This window comes from Mus musculus, chromosome 3 (genome assembly GCF_000001635.26).
Source record: "Mus musculus strain C57BL/6J chromosome 3, GRCm38.p6 C57BL/6J".
NCBI lineage: Eukaryota > Metazoa > Chordata > Mammalia > Rodentia > Muridae > Mus > Mus musculus.
Window position 1 is genome coordinate 19,681,124 of NC_000069.6, and position 26,913 is coordinate 19,708,036.

The 26,913-nt window shown below is 43.9% G+C and overlaps 2 protein-coding genes and 1 long non-coding RNA gene across 7 annotated transcripts in view; 2 read left to right on the forward strand and 1 right to left on the reverse strand.

Moving 5' to 3' along the window:
- Trim55 (tripartite motif-containing 55) overlaps positions 1-11,461 on the forward strand; it is a 48,241-nt gene extending 36,780 nt beyond the window's left edge. For 2 of the 4 annotated variants that reach the window (XM_006535489.4, XM_006535491.3), the window contains one exon: positions 10,354-10,447. In XM_006535489.4, the coding sequence (XP_006535552.1) occupies positions 10,354-10,364 (11 nt within the window). In that variant the 3' untranslated portion in view covers positions 10,365-10,447. Of the gene's footprint in view, positions 1-10,353 lie in introns of all 4 variants that reach the window. The other 2 variants (XM_006535490.3, NM_001081281.2) reach the window with 2 other exon arrangements.
- An 816-nt stretch (positions 11,462-12,277) lies between these two features.
- On the reverse strand, positions 12,278-14,273 carry Crh (corticotropin releasing hormone). Its single transcript, NM_205769.3, has 2 exons — positions 14,044-14,273; positions 12,278-13,367 (listed from the first exon to the last, which is right to left on the reverse strand). The coding sequence occupies exon 2, from the start codon at positions 13,351-13,353 to the stop codon at positions 12,790-12,792; it is 564 nt and encodes a 187-aa protein (NP_991338.1). The 5' UTR covers positions 13,354-13,367; positions 14,044-14,273; the 3' UTR covers positions 12,278-12,789.
- Gm42189 lies at positions 13,150-26,231 on the forward strand. Of its 2 annotated transcripts, XR_880694.3 has the most exons (3): positions 13,150-13,416; positions 22,590-22,691; positions 23,559-26,231. It is a non-coding gene; the product is annotated as a predicted gene, 42189 (long non-coding RNA). The 2 variants fall into 2 exon arrangements; XR_003954440.1 differs by lacking the exons at positions 22,590-22,691; positions 23,559-26,231 and adding an exon at positions 16,366-18,226.
- The last annotated feature ends 682 nt before the right edge of the window (positions 26,232-26,913 follow it).

Here is a 26,913-nt window from a genome sequence, read left to right on the forward strand (position 1 = left end):
AGGAAGAAAGAGAGAGTGTGTAGTGACCAGAAAGATGAGTGTGTGTATGGGGGGGCAGATGCAGTGATAAAAAATACAAGTGTGTGTGTGTGTGTGTGTGTGTGCGTGTGCATGTGTGTGTGTTTTTGAGGGCAGATGCAATCATCAGAAATAAAAATGGGGGGGCACAGATGTAGTGATCAGAAAGTTGAGGGGGGCTATTGGCTATTCTTTATTTCTTAGAATTTCAGAGCAGTACCTGTATCCAGACCTGAACACTTATCAAATATCATACCGTTCAAGATTTAGACCCCTGAAAGTGTCCTCATCCTCCTAGTGAGTATGAGCAATGGGGCAAAGTTCCAGAGCCAATAGCCAGCCCTGTATCTCCATCCACTGCTACTAAAAATAAAGAAATAAAATAATAAGATGGTTTTATATAAATAACCTTTGAGAATAACCAACCCATCCACTATGATTTCAAGCATGAAAATATCCCTCTAACTGCAACTAGAGATTGAGAGGTAAGCAATCCAGGAGATGAGAAGGCCAGGAAGCTTCTATATGTGAGATTAATTTCACAATTTATTCATTGGATTAAAAAATAAATAAAGCTAACAGAGATAGGAGACAGAGAACATGTTTTCCCTTGAGTGTGACTATATGTTCTGTGTTCTTTGAAGTGATCTATTTAATTTTCCAAAACAAACTAAAGTGAATGAAAATTTAGCTATGTCCCTTAAATTTAATTGAAGTATTCAGGGTATCAAATCATTTTCAAGCAGAGTCCCCACTGTGAGAAGCACTGTGTTTCAGGACTCGCAAGCTTACACTCACTGTTCTGTGGGTGCCTTGTGCTGGAATTCTCACTACAAGGAAGAAAGTGAAAACTGATTGTGCTCAGGAATGGCCTCCGTTTACTGGGTAACATTGTCAGAACTTAATTATTGCAAGAAATCCGGGGGGGAGGTGATAGTGAGATGCAGTCTCTTTTACAGAGAAGAAGGTTGTATGAGGGAATATAGTTTTTTGTATCAAGTAAGTTTTAATGAGCTCATTCTATTAACATTGCTTTTGCATCTGTGTCTTACAACACTGGAACTTTATTTATTTTTGCACTTTTATTCCTCTGCTGAGAAAGTGACATTCTAATAATGACCAATTTAGCTGTTTTACTGAAAGGTCAAATAGACGAACCAACTCTGAAATTATAGGCTCTGTTTCTCAGGAGCAAATAATAACTGCCACTTTAACAGGGAGATAAAATTGATGTATCCATTATAAAAAGCCAAATACTATGTAAACTGTTTGTAGTCTTGTCGTGAATTCATTTCTCCAAGTTTTGTGAGTGAACACTGGAGAAGGAGCTCTGGGGGAGCTGGGCACTGGGGATGACTCTGTGGGGGAGCTGGGCACTAGGGATGACTCTGTGGGGGAGCTGGGCACTGAGGATGACTCTGTGGGGGAGCTGGGCACTGGGGATGACTCTGTGGGGGAGCTGGGCAATGGGGATGACTCTGTGGGGGAGCTGGGCACTGGAGATGACTCTGTGGGGGAGCTGGGCACTGGAGATGACTCTGTAGGGGAGCTGGGCACTGAGGATGACTCTGTGGGGGAGCTGGGCACTGGGGATGACTCTGTGGGGGAGCTGGGCACTAGGGATGACTCTGTGGGGGAGCTGGACACTAGGGATGACTCTGTGGGGGAGCTGGGCACTGGGGATGACTCTGTGGGGGAGCTGGGCACTGGGGATGACTCTGTGGGGGAGCTGGGCACTAGGGATGACTCTGTGGGGGAGCTGGGCACTGGGGATGACTCTGTGGGGGAGCTGGGCACTGGGGATGACTCTGTGGGGGAGCTGGGCACTAGGGATGACTCTGTGGGGGAGCTGGGCACTGGGGATGACTCTGTGGGGGAGCTGGGCACTGGGGATGACTCTGTGGGGGAGCTGGGCACTGGAGATGACTCTGTGGGGGAGCTGGGCACTGGAGATGACTCTGTAGGGGAGCTGGGCACTGAGGATGACTCTGTAGGGGAGCTGGGCACTGAGGATGACTCTGTGGGGGAGCTGGGCACTAGGGATGACTCTGTGGGGGAGCTGGGCACTGGGGATGACTCTGTGGGGGAGCTGGGCACTGGGGATGACTCTGTGGGGGAGCTGGGCACTGGGGATGACTCTGTGGGGGAGCTGGGCACTGGGGATGACTCTCTGTGGGAGCTGGGCACTGAGGATGACTCTCTGGGGGAGCTGGGCACTGAGGATGACTCTGTGGGGGAGCTGGGCATTGGAGATGACTCTGTGGGGGAGCTGGGCACTGGGGATGACTCTCTGGGGGAACTAGGCACTAGGGATGACTCTGTTGGGGAGCTGGGCACTAGGGATGACTCTCTGGGGGAGCTGGGCACTGGGGATGACTCTGGGGGAGCTGGGCACTGGGGATGACTCTGGGCACTAGGGATGACTCTCTGGGCACTAGGGATGACTCTCTGGGGGAGCTGGAGTGGGGAGTGGTGCTGGGGGAGCTGTTAGGACAGAGATGCAGTTTGCTTGCTGTTCTGACTTAACTCAGACCTTTGCCCATCCTGCTTGTTGCTTTGTCTTTATTTGTATGTCTCAGTGATTTTCATATGTATCCTTTTTCTTGTTCAAAGATTTTATTATATATAAGTACACTGTAGCTGTCTTCAGACACACCAGAAGAAGGCATCAAATTCCATTACAGATGGTTGTGAGCCACCATGTGGTTGTTGGGAATTGAACTCAGAACCTCTGGAATAGGAGTCAGTGCTCTTAACCACTGAGCCATCTCTCTAGCCCACACAGCCTTTTTCTTATGCTGTTGGTGAGGTGGGACACTTTGTAAATGTATCCCAAATTTCCTGGTTTGTGGTGGCAACTGTAATGTGTGTTCACATTGCTTCATTTCATGCCTAGAATCATCTCCAATCAGCCCCATACAGAAGAACCCTGGGGGCTTGCTCAGGATCACAGAGCAACTGGGAGCTCGGGGCTTTTGTCTATATCTTTAAACCCAGAGTGTGGTGTGCAGTGTAATGAAGGTAACACAGGCACTGGAAAAAAGTGGGTGAATCTCCCCTCTCCCCTGGGATCTCTGTGTCCAAGAAGCCCTCTACTTTGATTTACCACACACAATGGGCTGCAAAGCTTTGCAAAGAACCAGGGGTTGGTTTCTAGGCTCCACATACATCCTTTCAAAAGAGAGTTTTATTTAAACTCAGACTTCCTGTCTTCCATTGTTGAGTCAGCCCATCTTGATTTTCATATTTGATTGTTTGCTTAATACAATGTAGAGAAACCCTTTTGTGAAAAAATATGGCTCATTCTCAGAAAGAGAGGGAATGTACACCGACCACCATACTGGTACAGCTGTGACAGCCACACATGAGAGGAAGACTGACTTTATACCAACATCAATAATGCACAGCAGGACCCATGCCAGCATTCTCCTCAGGATTAGGAAAGTGTGAGCACATTTAATTCCATCTGACAGGCCCAAGACTATTGCTCTAGCTCTAGTCTTACTTTCCAAGAAGGCTCTGCTTATAGCAATTCATATCCCAGGTCGTCCATCTCCTGTTCACCTCACACTCAGTGTGAGAATGCAGACTCTCTCAAGAAGAGGTGTTCTTTAGTATGTTCCTACCTCGCTTGTTTAGAGACTCACTATTGTTTCTTCCCCTAGCATTCATGAAGACTGGATACATTTTATCCATCTCTATGCTTCATGATAACACTGTTTGATTTGTTCTTAGGAGGAATGCCTCTATTCTTGTGAACAGAGTGCCTATGGTATTTTTTAAGGCTTAGAGCCACAAAACAGACTTCTGTCGATTTCACAACTGGTAACTGGCTAAGGATCTGAGCTGTTCTTAGCTTCTCCTTCAAGGGTGTGTAGTACATAAGCTATCCAAGGCTTAGAAATAGTTCTTTTTGAATAAGCATTCTAAAGAGTGTGTAATACATAAGCTATGCAAGGCTTAGAATCGGCTCTCTTTGAATAAGCATTCTAAATGCTTAGGATTTCTGCTCACACCTGTTTTGAACATCTGGCTTTGATTCTCTGATCCAGGCTAGCAGGTAAAGAATGGATGCTGGATGGCTGCCCATTTGAAAACCTCAAGTCTATCTTTATCCTTCCTCATTCCTCAAGGCAAGCAGACTTTATTATAGCTGGGCAAGGGTTCTTTTGAACTGACCTAAGAAGAATGGCATTTAACACGCAGCAGTAACCAGACTCTGCCAGGTTGAATTTCTCATTGGCATTCACTGCAACTCTCAGGCACTGGATATGGCAGCCCGAGTGTGTACACTTGGATCCCAATCCCCTCCACCCACTCCACCATTCCTTCAGTGACCTGGTATCATTGATCTCTCAACATTCCTAAGTAATATGTTATCTGGAGGGTGTAGATTAAGTCATCACGTCCCATTGATGTCTTCATGGTATTGCATTTGATCACCCAAAGAGTAGGGCACAGCTATGGTAAACTGTGATGGGTCACGGTCAGAAGTGGCACAGAGATCATTTGGAAAGGGAAAGTGGCTAGAATGCACACCTTGGGAAGCTGACAGGCATCTTGGGGCGCTGAAGTTCACTCTTCTACCAGCTTAAAAGAATGTCCCACCTAACTGTGGCTGTAGAGGGGCTGCTGAGTTAACTCCTCACAGCATCTTCGTGCATTCTCGCTACACTCCATTAGATCCCCATGGTCAGCTCCCAGGGCCTAATTTGCTCTCACGCGAGTCTGACAAGTTTCTTGACTTCATTCACTGTCAAGAATCTTCCCATAGAGTCACTTTAGTTCCCTCTGGCCTTAGCTAGTCACATTGAACATAGAAATCAAACAAAATCTGCACTGAGCATTTTTATTTCTTTGTTTTGTTTTGTTTTACAATTTCCTACCAACCAACCAACAAAACAAAGCAAGACACCTGTTAAGAGGTATGAGCTGTGACTGCGGGTAGAGGGTAGAGGTCTATGAGCTGTGACTGCGGGTAGAGGGTAGAGGTCTATGGCAGAACTGGTGGTTAGTGTGAACAGTGAGGCCCTGGCTGCCAACCTCAGCAAACAAACCAATCAACAAAGTAGTATCAGTGACAAACAGGCCCAGGTGACAGACATATGTTGACGCCGGCATAAATACAAGGTGGAGACCCCCAGCCTCTCAGTTCCACTCCAAGCATAGTCCCTGTGCAAGCACAGCGACAGGCACAGTTCTTGCTGGCTCTGCAGGAGGGAGGTGAAGTTTGCAGGATGAGGAAGTGAGTGGCAGACACACACCCTGTCCAGAGCTAAGGACGGCTTCATTTGTCATGCAAGCCACACAAGCACATTTCTGCTTTGTTTGCAGAACTTCTAAGTCCAGATTTTCATACTAAGTCACTTTCGTTAAAAAACAAACAAACAAACAAACAAACAAACAAAAAAAAAAAAAAAAAAAAAACCAAGTTGTGCCAGGGATACAGGAGGGAGCAGAGCACGTTCACCATCGTCACCATCTCTTTTAGTTGTACATATCAGCAATGTTAACTGTGTTTTGTAACCAACTGGACAATTTTCATCTTGCAGACATGCAACTCAAGACCTTTTAAACAAAACCTTTCAACCCTGCTTCCTGCAGCTTCAGGCCCTGGCAGCTTCTCTCTGTTTCTGTGCATGTGGCTGCACTAGGAACATGAATGGAAGCGTTCGTTGTTTTACCTGGTGTATCTGATTCATTTCACTTAGCTTCTAGAAGGTTCCTTCAGGGTTCGCACATGTCTTAGTATATATCCGAGTACATTTTAAAGTGGCACGATATTCCATTGTATGTCCACGACAAAGCTTATTTATCCCCTCCTTTGGAAACTGCTTCTGATTCTTGGCTGCTATGAATAATATTGTTATGGCATGGTGTGAAAACCTGCACAGATTCTGTCAGGGTTTCTTTTTTTTTTTTTTTTTTTTTTTTTTTTTGAGCATATACACAGATGTAGGATTGTTGTACCACATGGTGTCTGCTTAATTTTCAAAATATTTTTATTATATTTACTTCAGGGGAGGGCAACTAAAATGGCATATGTGTAGGTCAAGACAGCTTGCACGAGTCAGTTCTCTCCTTCCACTATGCGGGTCCTGGGGAGTGAAACCCAGGTAGTCAGACTTCATACAGGCATGTTTACCAACTGAGCCTTCAGCTGGCCCACGTTAGTTTTGTGTCTCCCCTATGCCATGTTCCATAATGAATATCCATTTTACATGCTCACTAACACCAAACAGTAGCTATCTCTGTATCTCCACACCTGAATTTTTGACGTTTATAACTGATTCATATTTTTAAGTTACTATATATACCGTCCATAACCTGGAGCCGACCTGCTTATGAGTCTGCTGCCCACAGCCTCTGGCAGATGCAAGGGGTGATTCTAGGTGGCAGAGGAGGTCAAGGATGATGCCTGCATGATACATGCTCCTGGGTGGAAGCACCTCATTTTACCCTGCTCTCCAGGGGGGTAAAGCAATAAGCTAGTGTCATACGCTGACATTCATTTATCCCTTCTCAAAGTACTTTTAATAACAATGGTAAAAAAAAATCAAAGGAAAGGAAATGTTCTGTGTCCCTCGAGAAACTTGTTTTATGAATATCCAGAATACTCAGTCAAACTCACCTCAGGGGAAGAGCTGAGGGGAAGTACGTTATTTCTTTCTGCAAGTTTTGACCAAATTCCGTCAAGAGTTGAGACAAAGGTGAGCTTCTTTCTCTTTATTCCACTACTGGGGTTTTTTTTGTTTTTAAAGAAACTTTGTATTTGTCAAATTCTTATTACTGTGACCAGATTCTTGCCGAAAGGCAGACATGTAGGCAGGCAGGGAAGGAGGAAGAGAGGGAAGAAGAGAATCAGAGAAGTAAGAAAGAAGGGAGAGAGGGAGGAAGGGAGGGAGAGTTGATGGTGGCTCACAACTTGACGGTGTAAGACCTCGACCCTCGGTCAGTGGTACTTACTTTAAGATGCCCCCAAGTGAGACACCAAGATGCAGATTGATGCAAAAGGAAGAAGTTTATTTTCTGGCGAGTCTGGGTCAACCCCTCCTCAAGGGGAGTTACTAAGAAGGTGAGCCCGGATGGCTAAGAAACACAGTTTTATACTTTTTAGGGACACAGGTTACATCAGCAAGGTTACAGTTCAAACTTATTGGCTAATCATATTGACCTTTAAATCTATTGACTAGCAAGCATGGGCAGATCATGACATGCATTTGAACTCTACCTGGGAAATTTCATAGGGTCAGGTGACATCAGGCAGTACATTCGGAGAATTTTTGTACTCAAGAATGTTCCTGTGGTTGGAGCATGGAACTTGGCCTAACGTTGACTCCAGGCAGGAGCAGGAAGCTGTAAGGAGCATGTGGGACTGGAAAAAGCCCTTAGGGTCCCTCAAGGGCACAGCCCACCCACAGTGGCAAGGCAGGCATGGAGTAGGGACAGGAGGCAGCTGTTCACATTGTGTCCTCAGCTGGGAAGCAGAGAGGTGAAAGCTGGCATGTAGCAAGTGTCCTCCTTTCCCTGGTTTTTATTCAGTCTGGGACCACAGCCCATAAATGCTGCTGTCCACATTCAGAGTTCATCTTCAGTCCTCAATGAAAGCTCCCTGGAAAGGGTCTCACAGGTTTGTACCGGTGCATCTCCTAGGCAACTCCAGATTCAGTCAGGTTGGCACTGAAGGCTGACATTGAAGCCACCTAAGGGAAGTGTTAAAACTTAAAAATAATGTGTACTGGAAGTCCCTTGTCCTCTTCACAGAGCAGAGGGAGTCACAACCAGCACATTGTTCTGCTCTATGGCAAACATTTTGCCAAAAATAATGTATAATGAAGTACAGCCAACTTTTGGAAGACAAAGCAGAGGACTCCATTTAGGGAAGAAAGTCTGCTTTTGGTTCACTGGATGGTGGTTTCTGTGCCTCCTGAGATAATCCTAAGAGAGCTGGACCACTTGAGATACATGGAAGAGCATCATTGATGGCCACGATTTGACCACATGCCCAAAGAGTCTTGTCATATAAGTCGCCCCCACTTCTGGAAAGGGTAGGGAGTAACTACAATTTCCACACAGACTTTCCTCTCTGGAGATGACTGGTACTGTATACCTCCACCAGAAATAGTCCCCAAGTCATTCTGTGGGTCTGAAGAGTCTCTTCACTGTAGTTAGGAATAAGAGGAGGATAGAGGGAGCTTTCTTGCTGAAATGGTTAGTAAGTTTGCAGCCCCAAAAGATACTATAAGCACTGAAGATACTCCAGATATCTCTAATCTTTCTGCCAATTCCTTCTCTGAAAGGGTACAGTTTATGAGTTCACAATTTGAACAATAACAACAACAACAACAAAACCCATGTCTGGAACCATGGTAGGTATAAGTGCAACAAGCTCAAATGATTTAATCTGGCTTTGACAGCTATCCGTATCAACAGCTGAAAATTTAAACAGCAGCATTAAATATTTAAAAATTAAACAAATATTAAATTATTAAATATTTAATATTAAAATATTAAAACAAATATTAAAACATAGCTGGGCAGTAATAGGGCTCTGAAGATAATCTACCTCGATTTCTCTTTCTTTTTTTGAGACAGAATCTTAAGTAGCCCAGGCTAGCCTCAACATATTATGTAGCTGAAGCTCGAACTCTTCCACACCTGGCTTCACCTCAGGGGATATCTAACCCATTACCAAGAAAACCTACTTTACTCGACATTCTAGTTTTTTTTAATGCTTTCACCTGAAAATAGTGTGCTTCGCTTTTATTCTTATATGACCTCACAGCCCTTATTAACTTGCTTCCAGAAAGCAATTTAATATCAAAAAAGAGAATCCTAAAACCAAATAACTCACTATAATTGTGTTGGGTTTTTTTGAATGACACCTCACACCTCTATGGTGAGATCTGGGAAGGGGCCTGCCAAGCACTCATTTCCTCTAAAAACTATTCTGCACAGCAACAATATACTCATACTTACAGAAGTCCTGCTTGGTCAGACATCACAGCCCCAACCCCACCCCAGCCCCGCCCTGCCCCAGCCCTACCTCACCCCAACCCCAACCCCCCCAGCCCCATCCCCACCTCAGCCCCGCCCCCAGCCCCACCCCCACCTCAGCCCCACCCCACCCCACCCTCACCCCAGGGCTTCTGTGCTTGGGTACACATGCTGCCTCACTCCTTCTGAGCCTTTGACATTTCCATACTGCAGAGTTTACCAGGAAAGTGCGAGAACACACTTGATCATTTCCGGTGGAACAAACCAGATCTATCATGGTCTCCTTACAGTTTGAATGAAAACAATCAAATTGCGAGTCATATATATATATATATATATATATATATATATATATATATATATATGAATGTTCTTTGTTCCATTAAGCTGTTATTTTTAAAACTCAAAACAAATTATTGAAGTTCATTTATAAGATTGAGTTGGTCAGGTGAATTAAACGTTATAAGATTTTATTGCCTAGAGACACTCACTTCAGGATTTGTTCAAGATCAATACTTTGGCTTTGCAAAACGGAGGGGTTTTGCAAAGTTGAAGCGATTTACAAACATATAAATGTGTGCATAGTAACATTTTGTCAGTGATCTCCTCGAGTTTGATTCTTCTAGGTAGTATGGCTTACTGCTATTGTCTCAGTGCACGAGCACTGGTGCCCCCTCTACAGTAATATAACTTAATGCTGACGTTCTGGGAACATACCCCGACTGATGGCACACGAGTGTAATCTGGTAGAAACTTCTAACGTCAGCAGTGGAGACATTATATGAATATGAGTATAAGTTGCACTGTCATAAGATAGCAACATCATTTAAGTTTCCGCTCCCCTACCCCTTCCCTCCTCTCCTCCCCCTCTCGGCCTCTCTGTCTTGTGTGGCACTGGGGATGAAACTCGGGCCTAGGACGGCTGGGAAGGCACTCTATCGCTGAGTTATGAGTTAAAACTTAGCAGGATTTCAATAGTTTTGCAGATTTTTGTAAACCTAGATATCTGTGTGTGTGAATGAGACTGTCATGTCAGTAAATCATGAATGACTTAACTCAGGAAAGCCAAGCAGGGAACCCTGGCTTCTCCCCACCAGAGCTCCATTCCACTGCATGCGCTATTGCTATTCTTTTTGAATTATGAGCGTGAATCACTTGAATGGCTCTTGACCATAACTAAGATGACCTAAGTTTGCTTTCTATCCCTAATAATAATTATGCTTCATCTAATTACTATCATCATCTCATCATCCTCTCTCCTCCGTAGATCAGTAACTGGACCAATTCCCCAAAGGTCTACTCTCTCCTTCCTCTCATCCACATTTTCTTCTTTTGCAGATTGGATTTGAGGCCCCTTCTCCCCAGGGACAGTCTGCAGCCTTGGGGAGTGGGGGTGGGGCTGATCCTGAGCCAGCTCGCCACGTCTTCTCCTTCTCCTGGTTGAATTCCCTAAATGAATAATATTTATTCTCGTTGCTGCCCCCTGTCTGCCTGGCTGAGAAGCACATAGGCAGCAGGAAACAGGTGGAAATTCACCACGATTCATATGAAGGGGACCTCTGGACAGGATTTCTGAAAGCAAAACAAAACAATACAACACCACCACCCTTTAATTCCAGATGACTTATCTCACTCATTGAGAAAATGATTATGCTCAGAACAAAATTACAGAAAATACTCTTCTGAAGAAACTTGATCTTCTGCAAATCTTTCATTTGTGTGAGAAACCTTCTGAAGGTTGTGTAGGTGTGGTGCATGCCTGTGTATCAGCCATAAGTGCCAAGTGGTAACAAAGTGGCAGAACACTCTCCCAGCCTCCCTCAGGCTTCTGGTTATTTTAGGACGCTTGTGCCTTTTGCTTTTCTCCTTAGCATTGCAGGTGGTAGGTGATGTTCAGTGTCAGTTCCAAACTGACCGATTTATCAAAATATGGAGATTGGTCACTGACCAAAGCTATGTAGGGCACTGTAGAGGTTCCTTTCCCTATGGATGCCATGGGTGCGCAGACAGGACTTTCCTTTACATGTGGCCACACGTCCATAGTCCAGAAGGCCAAAAATCTAGGGCAACTCTTTTGACATTTTTCTAACCTTATTTACATATCTCATAATCATATCCATGTATTAGGCATTTTAATTGAATTTCAAAGAGGAGCTGTCTACTTTCTTAAGTGTCCTGCCATAGCAGCAATCTGATAATCTGTGGAGCAACTGCATGGATTTAAGTATACACACAATTCTCCCCCTGTGTGCCTTCTCTCTCTCTCTCTCTCCCCCTCTCTCCCTCTGTCTCTTCTCTCCCCCTCTGTCTCTCCCTCCTTTCCTTTCTTCCTCCTTCCCTCCCTCCCTCCCCCCCCCCCCGGTCTCTCTCTCTCCTCTCTCCTTCCTTGCCTTCATCACATAAGTGTAACTTTACTTTAAATGAACTATTAAATAAATGTTTTTAAGAACTTCAGTCTCCCAGCAATTTATTCAGTGATTCATGTTTTATTATTAAGCCATTAATCAAGCATATTTCCAGGGCCTCAAGAGAAGTGCCATCTTCATATATACAAATTAATTTAAAAGTATTAATTATGGAACTAAAATTTTTAGGGTGGTAACTAAACTACTAAAGCAAACGTATTAAAATTAGAAGTGCTGTTTAATTTTAGAAGCAAATAACAGGCCTACAGGTTGCAGTTATTAGGACTGGGATAGAGAGAAATGTGAAAGGTATTTGTGTAGCTATTTTTTTTTAAGAAAAAATTTCCCAAGTGACCTTTCACTGAAAATATGTTTATTTACTTGAGATGCTTGCATTCTTAAGTTTCTCCTATCTAGGCTGGTGAGTAGTACAGTGGGTACAGGCTTGCTCTTGGGCCTAAAGAACCCAGTTCAGGTCCTAGGACTCACATGGTAGGAGGAGTCTGACCTTCTCCAGTTGTCCTCTGACCTCCACCCACTTCCCATGAGGCCCACACTTCCTCGGTCCTCAGCTAATTAGGCTTGCGTGTTATTTCCACTGTGATCAAGTTTTAGAGGTGGGAGGAACCTCTAAAATTATTTAATTTAATCTCAGAAGGGAAGTCTGAGAGGTACAGAGGAAAGCCCAGGACAAATTACAGGGCCAATGTAAGCTATGTGACAAATGTTCCTATCTTTAAGAGAAAATAAAATGTAGGGTGTTTTGTTGAGGGGCAAGTTGTTTGTTGTGCTGTTTTTATGTCTTGTGCTGGGGCCATTTCTGTATGCACACTGAAGAGGAAAAATAAAGCCACAGCAACCTTTGCAGATTTTATTAAAAATATATTTAACGTTCTCTTACACAACCAAATTGACCAAGAATCAGAAAGATGTTTTATTACTGAAACATTTACAAGAAAAAGTTGATTCAAAGAGCTTACACATTTCGTCCTAGCCACCCCTCAAGAATGAATTCTCTTCCACTGCAGCTCCAAATAAAAACAACTGGATGACTCCCATCTGCTTTTTCAAAGGTTTCCTCCTTGGGGCCACATTTTCTTTAAGATATCGCTATAAAGACGCTTATTTGCACATAGAAATTAAGCATGGGCAATACAAATAACGCTGTTTTGTTACGACACAGAAATACACTTTGTGCATGCTAATTAAGGGGTATATAGGCTCTCTCCCTGTACATCTTCTATGCTTCAAGCTATATAAAAATAAACAAATGATATCGGAGCTGCGATATGGTACAGAATACTGTGTTTTAAATTTTTATTTTTACTTGTGTGCTAAATGCAGAATCGTTTTGGCCAAGCGCAACATTTCATTTCCCGATAATCTCCATCAGTTTCCTGTTGCTGTGAGCTTGCTGAGCTAACTGCTCTGCCCGGGCCATTTCCAAGACTTCCCGCAGAAGGTGGAAGGTGAGATCCAGAGAGATGGGCGGCTCCTCCGACCGCCTCTCCCTCTCCAGCGCCCCCTGGTGGCCACCGAGGGCATCCTCGGCGCCGCGTTCGGCCGGCTCCGCGCGGCTGTCGAGCGAGCGCTGAGGCATCTGCAGCTGCTGCAGCAACACGCGGAAAAAGTTAGCCGCAGCCTGGTCGTGCGAGGGGCGGCTGCCGCGACCCGCGGTGAGGGGCGTGGAGTTGGGGGACAGCCGAGCAGCGGGACTTCTGTTGAGATTCCCCAGGCGGAGGAAGTATTCTTCACCCATGCGGATCAGAACCGGCTGAGGTTGCTGGGGCTGCTCCGGCTGCAAGAAATTCAAGGGCTGCGGGGCCCGCGGCGCTCGGGGGACGGATCCCCTGCTGAGCAGGGCCCTGCAAGGCAGGCAGGACGACAGAGCCACCAGCAGCATGCCCGCGGACACCAGCAGCCGCAGCCGCATGTTAGGGGCGCTCTCTGAAGCACCGAGGTTGAGGTCGGGGGAGAGAGAAGGTGGGGGAGAAAGGTAAGATTGGTCAGAGTTTAGCTCAGCTGGAAGGTGCAGCGGGGCTTCCTATCGGACACCCACAGACAAGACAGGCTCTAGGCTTCGGTGACGCTGTCCGCGGTGCTGAAGCTAGGTACCTGCAAAGCTCAACTGGTGCGAGCCCGCGGTGACCCTTCTTTGGAGACCTAGAAGGGACAACCCCTGGCTCCTCTTCCTAAGGACCTCCCAAACGTCTTCCCTAAACCGACTTCCCTGAGCCCGGACAAGTGCCACAGGTTTAAGCTGTCGCACACCCTAATCGCCCCCTTTCGGACATCCTTTTCTGCCAAATTGAGAACAACCTTCTCTGTCTCCATTCCTGCCCTTACTCCGTTTGCTTGGGGACATGGGATGCAATAGGGGAGCCATTCTTTGCACAGACTATGAGCAGTGAGTGGCAGATTGGATTGAGTGGATAAAGATGAGCAGCCGCCGTCTAACTTCGCTTTTTCAAATCGCCACTGTCATCGGAATTTTAAGGCACAGTTAGCGACACACATACATGCATAGGCACAGGCATTCCAGCACATGGGCAGCTGGCTCCGGGGCTCACCACAGCAGCTCAGGCAGCACAAAGTTGGTGGCGCCCGTCTAGGCGCTGCCTACCTTCTCCTCCCTTGGTAGGTGAGCCCGCACTGCTGCCTCTGCAGAGGGACTTCTCTCAGGATGCCTCCTGCAGGTTTTCTTCCTCTTCTCCTTTCTCTTCTTTTTTTCTTTTGCCTTTTCCCTTTCTCTTCAGTCTCTCAACGTACTTGGGCTCTGAGTTTCTCCACACCAGAGCCTGGAGTGAGATTTTATAATGTCGACCCTCTTCAGAAAGCACGCAGCATTTGCCTAATAAGCTGACGCTCTCTTGACAGCTCGATTGCGTGCTGCCTCTGCTCCTGCATAAATAATAGGGCCCTGCCAAGGAGCGAGGGACAGAGTTCTGCTATTTCAACACTGAATCTCACATCCAATTATATCAACAGATATTTATCGCCTCCTTGGTGACGTCAACGAGCCCGAAAATGGAAGGGTTTCTTATGACTTGTCCATTGACAAAAATTTTTGAATGAGACTATCCAAGTGTGGAAAACAGACTGACCTCTTACTATGATAGGCCAGATACGGACCAGAAAAGAGACAGAGAGTGGGAGGGGAAAGAAGAAGAGGTGGGGAGTGCAGAGCTTCCAAGAAGGTAGTTACCATTAAAGGGGTGGATCTGGACATTTCCTGGTGCCTCAGCACCCCCACCTAACTCTTCTGTCAGGTTGTCCTCTCAGGAAACATCTCAGTATCTGAAATCTGTCGTTACTATGGCCTGCCATCTTTCTGCCTGGAGGAGAATGAAGAACTAGGGGACAGAGACAACCAGGTCTGAGTTTTTATCCACTTAGCCCTCCCAAGAGCATACATAGGAATTATGGAGCTGAAGACAAGGCCAGTACGTTTTTTTGAAACCAGCTTAGTGTTTTCCTTCACAAGAAAAGAGCTATTCTAACGAGGAAGGCCATAAACAAAGTCTCTTAAAAGCCTCAGTTTCAAGTGAATCTCAGGCCTCCTATGGTTCTCTTAGAATCTAAAGTTAATCAGGACTGTTCCCCCAAGAAGAGCAGGGTGAGCTGTGTATATTAAACACTCTGTTCGGAGTCTACACCGCAAACCCAATGAGAGAGGCATTGTTCTCTTGTGTTGAAAAAACTTAAGCTGTTTGATAGCCTGAAAAAAAATCAGTTATTGAGTCTGTAAATGAGAATCATTCATTTCACCTCCGTGTACTGTGAAACCATGATGGTATGCAGAGCAAACCACTCAAGTTATTTATTATGTGTTCTGTTCTTTTCTCCACATTCAAATGTGCACCACAAGTGTCTTTAGTTATTGCTTTCTGGCACTATTATAGAACACAATGCCATGTCTATAAATCTACTCTCAAATTTTGAGTTGAATGGAGATTATGTCTAAGTGGGAAGTAGTTACCTTTAATCCTGCAATTCAAGATGCTGTTACAAACTCTAGTGTCTGGGATTCGCTTCAGCTGCTTCATAACCACCACTACTGTTTATCCAAAATTTCCTGTTCCCTGTTTCTGGTTATGTCTGCCATTTTCTCTGTCACAAGTAATGCAATGCAGATTTCCACCCCTGTTTGGGGCCTGTACTAATTGATAACTCTTCTTGAAACAAGAGGAAGGTGTTTTCACACTGGAGGTTGCAGAAAAGTCAGCTCATAGGTGAATGAATGGGATGCATTTCTGATAGAAGAGAACACAGGAAGGATTCTGTCCACAGGAGAAGTGTGATTCATTAATAAATAATGATCAAATTGTGCTTTAGAGGAAAAGTGGGTTTACATTGACCAGGAGGCCTGCAGAACCTTCACTATTGTTACAGTGGGCATTTTAGAGGTTAAAATTCACCTCAGTGTTTGGGATTTTTGTTTGTTGGTCTCTGTTTTGTTTTAACTTTCATTCCTGACCAATTCTTTGCCCATTCATAAAGTTCAGCTTAAGTGCCAGTCTGGAGAGGGAAAGGAGGCCAATGAGTCCTGAAGAGGAAGTAAGAGAGAGACATGCCTATGGGCTTTCCAGGAGAAGTCAGGGAGGGTCCCTGGGGGAAGAAGTGGCACACATGGGCTCTTGCTAACCTCCTGGCCCTCAAGATCCCTCCCATCGGACCATCAGGAGACGTGTTTTTACTCGGGCTCCACTATTGCTGTTGAGCCTTTGCCACGGGGCTTACCTGGAATATAAATTGTGAAGTACCATAATTTACTGAAGCAAATCTCAGAGAACTCGTGTTAGAAATGCTCGCTTGGCTTAAATGAGAACCAGAGGGAATCTGAAGTTACTCAGCGAGTGATAAAGTCAGAACAAGAACCCAGTTCTTTACTGCTGGCCTCACTATTTACACAGCATCACGGCATCCTTTGTGCTTTCTTTCCCAGCACAGGCACACGAATGAGCAGAGACGAGTGGACGAGGTGGAGCAACACACATATCAGCTCTTGGAGGCCTTTTCGTGGGGTTTCCTTTTATTCCCAAGGCACAAGAACACAGAAATTCTTTGTGCAGTGCCCCTTGGCTTTAAATGTCTGTATGTGCACACTGCTATTTTCATGTTAGCTGAATCTTGTGATGTGAGGTTTTTCAGTGCACTGATGCACCTAAAAATGAAAATGCAAAATAAAAATTCACACAAAAATAAAAGAATTAATTTTATCTTTTTATAGAATATAGGGAGTAGGGAGGATTCTTGAAATTATGTCATTGATGTGTGATTACAGACATAACAATGTAGATATGATCTACACAAGACACTAATAATCTCTATTACAAGACTCACACCAAGAGATAGCACTTCACTTACTGAAAGGAATCATAAAAGGACCAACACAAATGCTTTTATATCCTAGAAACACTGTTCAAGAAATATGGGCACCAAGTAGTGATTAATTCCTGTTCAAAATACTTTATCAAAAGCAATATAACATAGGAGTGAGTTAAATAATATGGAACACAGATTAATTAAATAAAAGAGAAACAAGAGGGTAGGGTATGGGCCTCAGTGACAAAGAACTTGCCCTGGGTTCAAGCCATAGTACCTCACACACACACACACACACACACACACACACACACACACACACACACACAGGCACATAGACACATAGGCACACACATACACAGAGAGAGAGAGAGAGAGAGAGAGAGACAGAGACAGAGACAGAGAGACAGAGAGACAGAGAGAGACAGAGACAGAGACAGATTTTAAGAACAAGACACAAAGAGACAGAGAGCAGGTACCTCCTCAGAGCCTGCATCTCTTTGCACTTTTATATACTCCTATTGGCAAAATCCAGGCCATCATACACTCTCCAAGTTTGCTGAGTTGACATTAATCTGTCATGTTTACTCACAGTCAGGTTGCTTAATCATTGTGGTCACTGCACTTTAGGTAGATTTGAGAGCCATCATCATAAGATGATAAAGAAAGGATTTCAAAAACATAAATACCTTACTGCTTTCCTGGGAACAATATTGTAACTGCTAGCAATCTCTTCTGGTGTCAAAGCCATACATCCTCTCTATAGAGAACATGGAAGATTCTGAAAAACACAATGGAGCATGTAAGCCAGCTGTGGAGGCACACATCTCTAATCGCAGCACCTTCAGTGGACAGCAGAACTGCAAGCTGGAAGTCAGCCTGGCATAAATTGTAAGACTTGGCCAAACAACACTGTACAAAATTCTTCTGAATGCCAAAGCTAATCACATTTACCACTTTGTTACCTGTCCCCAAAGGTTTGTGATGAGATCATATATTTTTCTTAATTGGACTAATACTGTGGTCTTAACTGTGATCTCTACTTTAAAATAAAACCTACATTTTAAAACTTAAATGTAAAGAAAAAAAGAGGGAGGGAGTGATTTTAAATATTCTTACCATAGGAAATGGTATGTAAGGTGACATACAGGTTAGTTGGTTCCACTTAGATGTTCTATCATGTTCTATTATATATATATCAAAATATGTTGCATGCTGTGTGTGTTATTGGCAATGCACATTAATTATTTCATTAACAAGTGTTTTGTTGTGGGACTCTTTCTGAGATTAAGTTTAGGACCTGTATGCTTATGTTCTGCTAAAATCATGGATGTCTTTCAGCATAAATCTCACATTTCACTAGTCACTGGCACAGCATAGACTGGACACTGTGTGACAGGGCATGGGTTTTCTGTATAAGTTCCTTCTCAAAACACAATGGATATTCATTCCTTGGCCTGTTAAATAAATCCAGAAGCTACTCCCTTGTCTGTTGAGTCCATTCAGTGGATACTTGCTAGCCTATTGAAAGAATGTAGTGGTCACTCTTCTGTTTAATGAGTGCAGTGGACACTCTAAATCCTGTTGAATAAATGCAGTGGATATTCCCAAGACTGTTGAATATGTGCAGTGGCTACTCCCCAGACTTTTGAATAAATGTAGTAGACATTGCTTAGCCTGTTGAGTACAGCTCGTATTTCTTGCCTGTTGAATTAATGCAGTGGTCACTCCAAAAGCTAAGCAAGTGCAGTGGATACTCCATAGTTCATTGAATAACGCAGGACAGAAAATTCATCTAGAACTATATCATCATAAAATAACTAAATAGCACAACTGTATTCTATTATTTCCTGTTGTGGTAGGCCAGTTACTCTTGCTCAAATTGCCTGGCCTTGTCCTCTCTACCTACCCCAGTGTTCTGGGTTCCTGAATAAAAGACACACACACAGACTTTTGTTTTAATATGCCTTAAAGAGCTCAATGGCTGGACACCTCCGAACTTCCATGAAGTTAGCACACTCTCCCCTATGATATTCCTGAATTATTACTTACTAAAACCTATATTCCATCCTAGCCACCCCATACCCTAGGCTTGCAACCCTTCTGGGCCAGGATACCTGACTCTTACATGTTAACAGTCTTTCTGTCCTACACTTCTCAGGCCTGGTCTTTCTCCTTTCCCTCCAGGGCAAATCTTTCTCCTCCATCCTCTCTCTGTTCCCTTGCCAGGGAATCCTAAAGTCTTGCCTCTGTGTCCCTCCCTGCCCAGCCATTGGCCTCCAGCAACTTTATTTACCAATCCAAACCAACTGTGTGCAGGGACCCTCAGAGTCTTACATGCTGCGGATTCTCATGCAAATTTTGGAACCCAATTAACATAATACAATCCTTAGAGCAAATCCACAGCTATTACTCCCAACCGCTTAAAATATGGCACAAGCATTTGCCTTTGACCTAATTTTACTGAATTACCCTTGGAAAGGCCATTTCTCAAATCAGTTCCTTCTAAGATCCTGGGAATTAGAAGTTCAATATGTGAATTCAGGGAAGACACAGCTCAGCTCCTAACAACAGATTTCATAAAATCATACTGTTTGGTTTTGGCATACTAGGCAGACATCTGGATGCCTTGCATTTCCAGCGAATAAAGTCTGAATCTTGCATACCTAGAATTTCAAGTATCTGCCCTTGGTCTGGCCCCTAGTTCAGCACTTTTGCCTGCCTGCCATACATACCCTTTTCCCTTGGACTTATTCCACATTCTCTATCCTATTGCCCCTGAGCAATAGTTTACATCTGTTTCTCCGTTTTGCTTCCTTAGACATTCATTCTTTTTTTCTCTGATATTACTTCAGAAGTATGGTCAAGCTCTTTCACACACATATGGTTCTTTTTCTATTCCCTGTCTTACTAGGGATTATATCTCACTAGGATGATACTGCCATTTTAGTGTTCTGAAAGAGGGGATATAAATGTAAATGCATTCCAAATGCACTGTAGAGAGAAGACTGGAGGGCCAGTCTGTAATGATACACACACACACACACACACACACACACACACCACATGCTTATTACAGAGTAGATACCATATACCTAATGGTGATTGGAGCAGCAGCAGCCGAAAGCAAAGAGAGGACCCAGAGAGCCCAGGACCCTTCACCTGTGGACATCCTGTGAGGACAGGGCTTCTTCTCACTTCCCACTAGTCAATTATTCTCTCAGATCCAGGAGTCATCCGTGGATGCCTCATCTTCTTTGCCCAGAAAATGGCAAGGATCTTATCACCTCTTTAGCAAAGTTAGGAAGTAACTATGCCTGGTGAGATGACTTGGAACATCAGGAAAGGAATGTGTCCAGTTCTCTGACAAGCCCCACTCCTCTGGTCACGATAGACATGAATGACCTTTCTATTTACATCACAATACATCAAATTTTCTGTTTTAGTCTCAGATAATGGATGGAGGGCAGTGGGAGGATGTGTGTGAACTTTCTGTCAAGAAAGGCAATTTTCAGGAACGAATCATCTTACAATAGTTGGCCACAAGAAAGAAATCCATTAGACAAGTATCCCGAAGAGACATTTATATTCATAAACATTACTAGGCTTTGAAGAAAGGTCCTCAAATAAGGCTCCTAAGGATGTTACTAGTTTTTCCAAAAGGGAAGGGGCAGAGTTAAAACAAATTCGAACATATATTTTACTGGAGGATTTTTCGTGTTTTTATATTTTTATTCTGTAGTGTCCTAGTTCTTATTGCTGACTTGCCTACACAGCTTGTTATCCTGATACTAACTGGGAACAGAGTAACCCCAGCAGCACTCCTTGGAATCTTGCTATGTTTCCTTTCTTTGACACCTAGCATTTAAGCCAACACTTAGACTTGCTAGTTATTTTTACCATTTCTGGGCAGAAAATGGCATGTTTTACTCCAGAAGAGAATCTTGTATTTTTAGGGTGCTCAGAATTTCTTGCCCTTGAAAGGGTCAGCTTTCAGCAGGATGTGCACTGATGAGGGCATGAGCCTCCCTTGTCAGGTGAGGGTATTTCAGGGTCTCAGTGCAAGGTTTCTGGGCCTGGCTCTCAGGGGAAGTGACCTAGACAGAACTGACTACCGCAAGAAGACACTGTTTTGGTTTTCTGGGAATTTGGTTACCCAAGGAGCAATAAGCAATGGAGTAGCCACCATTCAGGAGCTGTGTTCAAAGATGTTATTCCTGGATCTGTGTTCATGACTGTTGTGAACTTTACATCAAGTTATTTTTCTTCTCCACGGTTTCTTTGGTCGATAGGTAGAAAATGGAATATTAGCTCTCATCACAAAAGCTTCAATTGTACTACCATACGTGCATTCCTTTGCCTCTTAGTTTGATTGTGAACTTGCCTCCCACTCCTTCATAGATGGATACTTAATACAGAGCTTATGCCTACTGAGTATTGGCTATTGGAGGCTCACTGTGTCCTATTTAGTAGAAAGGCCTCATCAGTTCTAGTTGGCCCTATATTTCTGATGGCCAGTGAGCACTTGGAAGGGGCTTGTGGGAAAGCTCACATCTGGAGTAAGGATTGTTTGACTTGCCACATTTGCTCTCCTTTTTTTGCATACATTTCAGGAGGGATCTAAGCAGTAATATCTCTAGGATAATAGGAAAAGACTTAATGGCCTCAAGCAGCAGTGGGACTTAATAGTCGTATTCACAGGAAGTGAAATATGGAGATGTCTGAGTTGCACCTAATTTCCCAACCTGTTGTCTTTGTACTTTAATTCTTAATAGATCTAAAATTCTTCCATATGCTAATGCTCTCTTATCTTCCCAGAAACAACAGTGATTGCAAAGACGGGATTTTTTTTTTATTTGAACGGAGAACTATAATTACATAACTTCATAGATTTCTGCTGTAAAGTGTTGCTCAGTCTTTGAAGAGTTGCACCATGTAATAAACTTTTTGTTTGTGTGATCTTCAAATTCCTAGGTCAAAGTCTCATTCCATGAGATTTGAAGATGAGACCTTTGTGAGATAAGCAGAATTCGAATATAGAGACACCCTAAGTGAGCTTAGCACTCTTGTAAAAGACACCTCTCTCTCATAAAAGATGGTCTCTCTTCCCTTCCAACTCTTTGTCATCAGATAGCAAGATGGCCCACAGCAGACAGTATATCTACCAGAGCCTGGTCTTGGACTTTCTGTCCTCCAGGATGGTGAAAACTCAGGTTTTGTTTTCATTGTTTAAGCCACCTAATCCATGATGACACTAAAATAAATGACATTTTTATGGAAGTTGTCATAGTATCTTTTCTTAAATATTTTAAGAACAAAATTCTTCAAATAGCTTTGCCAACATCCCTAGTGGGATGTAGACCTTTGAAATGTCAGTTGGCAACTGGTGTACTGTACACCTGACTTTGTTTCTTCATAGCTGGGTAACCTGGACGAAATTAAAACCTGTATTCCACATCACCTCTCTCCAGCATGGAGAAATTTCCTGGGTAAAGGACTACTAGACTAAGAGCCAAGAATAAGAGTGTGAACAACATGAGCTATAGATGAGCATTAGTGTTCAGGGTCTTTTTTTTTCCATTAAATATTTTCTTTATTTACATTTCAAATGCTATCCCGAAAGTTCCCTATACCTAAAGTCGGGGTCTTATGAAATATTAAGCACTCACCTTAGCATCCTGTAGAACACTATCAGGAATGCTCTACAGGGATTTTTCCCGGGCTGAGGAGCTTCTCAAAAGCCAGACGAATATCTTTCTGCTAAGAAATTTGGGGCACTGCAGCTCCCTCCTTTTGGGCCAAGAAAAGTACAATAATAGCTTCCTTTGTTTGTGCTTCTTCCAGAAACTTTGCTTTTGTGCCTCTAATCCTTTATCCCTGAACCCTGCTGGGAAGTAGGAATTATTATCCACATTACAGAGATGAATAAGCAGAGGGCCGGAATGGGTAAGTTGGCTCACATCTTCCAGCAGGTATGTGGAAAGAGCTAGAACTCTCTCATCTTCCCTTCTCCTTATCACTCAGGCCTCCCAAGGGCAGTCCCGTGGTTTAGAAGAAACAGACCCAATAGATGTGTCAGGCTTCAGGATGCCTCTTTCCTCATCATTAACCACAAGGTGTGATGATAAAAAATGCCACACCATTTGTGCTTGCCCTACAAGAGAAGACTCCGGCAGCTGGCTTAGCATAGCTAATCATTCTGTTGCTCACAACCACATTCCTTCTTTAATATGAATTCTCTTCCTCTTATGTATAAACCATACTGGGCAGCTCATCCTGTCCAGCAACCACCAAGGGGCAGTGGTTACAAGCCACTAACAAATGTGCTTTACAGAGACCCTTAGAACAGATTCCAATCTCCCTGATCCATCTCTCTCTCCTCCAAAAGGTTTGCAATGCCTCATTCTGTCGTAGGAATATGTGGCTGTTTGTGCCTCACGCTGGTTTCTAAATTAATATTTTCTGTATAGAAAGCTGATAATTAGTGTGTACCTTCACTAAAATTTCAAACCAACTATTTGAAATGGAAGGGAAGCAAAAAAACCACCTTGTAAATTCTATGCATAATGAAGTAAAGAACAAGCATGCACAAGGAAGCCAGACGATTACTCTGCACAGTGTGATTCTCTTATCTTAGAAGACAAAACAGAGGGAGCTGATTAGTACTCAGCCTTGGGTGAAAGGCTAGTTTCTCTTTCTTCCCTTTGCTTTTTGGTAGGGTCTTTGCAGCTGCATTGCAAGTCACATTTTGCAAAGTTTTTGTTGTTGTTGCTTTTCTCCAGGTAATTCTGCTATGTGATTGATTGTCTTTAGGAAGTATTCTTCAGCTGTTACATGTGTGCCCAACAGAATACCCTACACCAGGCTCTGACCACTGGACTCCAGTAGACAGAAAGTACTGGGAACCAAATATTTACCATGCTCTATTCCCTGTGCTGGAGGTAAAAACAAAGAAGAAAAATGATCTCTACTACTCTTGAGATACCCACTGCTCATGGAGGAAGACATGTGAACAAAGAACATTTGTGATATTGAAAGGCCCACAATGTGAGGACTCCCCCACGGTCTGAGTCAGGAGAGGCGGCACCCCAAATCACTCATGAGAAATGGTCTTGATGCAAACTGCAAGAGGACTTTGATTCCAGGCACACGCTGGAGCCTACAGTCGCACACCATGCAGGGGTAGAGGACCATGTCGGCTCAGCGTAGCTGGGAGAGGTGGTATTTAAAGGAAAAAAACACAACCCAAGAGGGTAGGGAGGCCGTTATTGGAAAATACCAAGAATACCAGTGAAAAGTCACAAGGGGGTACTAAAAATCACAAGCGGAGACTCCCTGCTTCTCAAGATTGTTCTCAGGATTTTAATCTAACTTTTGTGGTAGGCCAGTTCCTGGATCAGAGTCACTGAACCAACTTGTGTAATTACCTGTTCTGTGGTCAGCCAGTTCTCAGAACAGGCTGCTTCAGGGACCAACTATTTTTCTTTCTTGGTTCCAACGTGGTCTAAGGGGCCAAACTTAAATTTTCTACCTTACAATATGCGATCTGTGCATGGACAAAGAGGAAGACCTCTGCCATGGGAAGGAGGCAGGTAAGGATATAAAAAGATCTCTTTGAAGCTGTAGAAGATAATAACGAAGATGAGACAAGAACTAGGAAAAGAGAAGCACTAGAACAGGGGCTATTCCAGAGATGCAGCCTCAGATTGGAAGATGCAAGACTAAGGGAAATCAGCCCGGGTTTCAGGAAGTGCAATTTCCTGCAGCACATGAAGAAGTGAAGGAGTTCAGAGGAAGACAACCTGAGAGGTAAAGTGTGAACGGTCATCAAAGGCCAACTCTTTGGGGCCTGGCCAGTGAGGACTTTAAGTGGTAATAGCTGATTCTGACTTCAGAAAGTATACTCAGTCAGTCTGGACTATTTGATGGATGGCAGATAAATTGGTGATGGTAATAAACATGTACTGTGCTGAGTGCGGGAGGCACAAGGCTGTGGACTGAAGGACGGCAACGCTCTGTAGAAATCTTCAAGTGAATTCAGGCCATCTAGAAGCAACCAAGGTGCTTGAGAACCTGTCAATCAAAAGGTTGTGATCTGCCTCCCCAGATCCAAATCCCAGCTGTGAGTCATTATGGATACAACTAGGCAAGCCAAGTAACACTCTACATGTTGGTTTATTCATAAAAGAAAGGACAGCTTGCTCCTTTTAGTTATTGCTGTGAGGATTAAATGAGTTGATACATACCTTTGGAACATGCCAAGACCTTTGATAAGTGGGAATTCTCATTGTTTGAACTATGGTATGGGTAGGACACAGGAGTTAGAACTTGGTGGGGCAGGACAAGATGGCCAAAGGAATCTCATTTTTTGCCTTGGACAGTGAGGCAGATGGTAAGCACAGGAGGGAACAGTGAATAAGGAAGATAAGATTTATTTGGAAGCTATTGAGAGTGGAAAGCCTAGGGGACATTGTGATAGAAATGTCCTTCTTGCCACTGTCACAAGAGTGGGTTCTGAAGACCAGAATGAAAATCTGAGACCTAGAATTCTCAGGAAGCAACTGAAGCTGGGAAAAGCCTAGATGTAATGGGTGGCTGAAGGAAGAGGTCGGCACTCGGGAGACTGAGCTGGGATAGCTGGAGTATAGCCGGGGAAGCAAGAAAGAACAGAGCTCTGACTCCATGGGCGAGTAGTCAGAAATGTAATGTGAGGCAGAGGAAGGCTGTGGAATGAGAAAAAGGCTGACAGCCGCTGGGTTTGGCGATATGCCAATGTTTGCTGATTGAACTATCCCAGTCTGGAGAACAGCAAAGGTAAAGTTAGTTCACAGGGAAACTTTGATATAGGAGCTGGGAAAACAGGATTTGGAGAACTAAAAAAGAAAGGATAAAGAAAGTACAGAGAATGTAGCTGCTGAAATAACTCCTTCCCTGGGGGCCAGGAAGCAAAGGGGAGGGGCTCCACCTCTGAGTGCTGGGTGCCTCTCACCTGATCCTGATACCTGCAGCTCAGAGAAAGGGCCCTAAGGAGCTGAGAGTCCGGGAGGGAACCTGCTTTAGTGGAGCTGCTGCTGCCCTGGAAGTGAGGAAGATGAGCTCAAAAGAACCAAGTTGAACCTCTGCACTGAGAACCCGAGGGCAGTTCGGGGTTGGGGGTGGTGCAGGAAATGAGAGATTGGCATGCAGCATTGTTACTGAGTCATGCTAACACCCACAGCAAGCAAACAGGAAACAGAAGCCCTTCTCACTCTTCTAGCTTTTCAGTCTCCCTGGAGTGTCCTTTATCAGCAAAACAATGGCAGCCAGGTGATGTCAGAGAAAAGTAGCCTGCAGGCTCCGGGGTCTGGCAGTGGACTCTGGAAAGGTGGCTTGAGACAGTGTGATTTGTCAATCTAGTTTTAATGTTTTGGAGGAAAGCAATGGACTGACAATCTGAAATGTAGACAACGATTATGGACTGTTTTCTTCCAAAAAATACTGACTCCTTGCACCAGCCTGACATGCTTATATGTTTTGAAAACCTCTTGAGAGGTTTTTTTTTTTTTTTTGCTTTGTTTTTTGATGGGCAGTTGGCATCAGGCTGCCAGTGCTGTCAGCCCAACTAGGACAAGGGTACTTGGGTCAAGTCCCTGTTGTCGAGGTGTTAGAAGACACTTCTGAGTGTTCTGTTGATGTAAAGGATGGAAGTTTGTAACATTGGATGTGTGTATGCAGGCTTCCAGGAGGCACCGTGTAGACTTTCCAGGTCAATCTATTTCTTTTAAAGCAAACCCATTCAGTGAGCTCAGAAATGCTCAGTCGTCACATTCACCATCAACACACAGAGAGAAATACGAGTTTGTGCAGACACATAGGAACACATGCACACTCCTAGGGAAAAAGGATAAAAAAGTGAATAAATAAGTGGAATCACTTGTCTAGTGACCCACTCCAACTGTCTGAGTTTTAAAATAGTATTTATTAATATTGGAGTTTTTTATTTTAATTGAGAAATTTACTTAAAGGATTCATTCCCCAAACTGCAGTTGTTAAAATTGATAATTAAAACACAAAACAACAACAACAACACACCAGTATTTAGGTGGCCTTTGTTCTAAAGAAAGGACATCCTGCTGAGAATAGCAATTTGCTCACTAAAACAGCAGCATCCTGAAGGAGGTGAGTTACT

Excerpts from the sequence above, each read along its gene's own strand:
- Crh (NM_205769.3), bottom strand. The coding sequence starts at position 13,353 with ATGCGGCTGCGGCTGCTGGTGTCCGCGGGCATGCTGCTGGTGGCTCTG.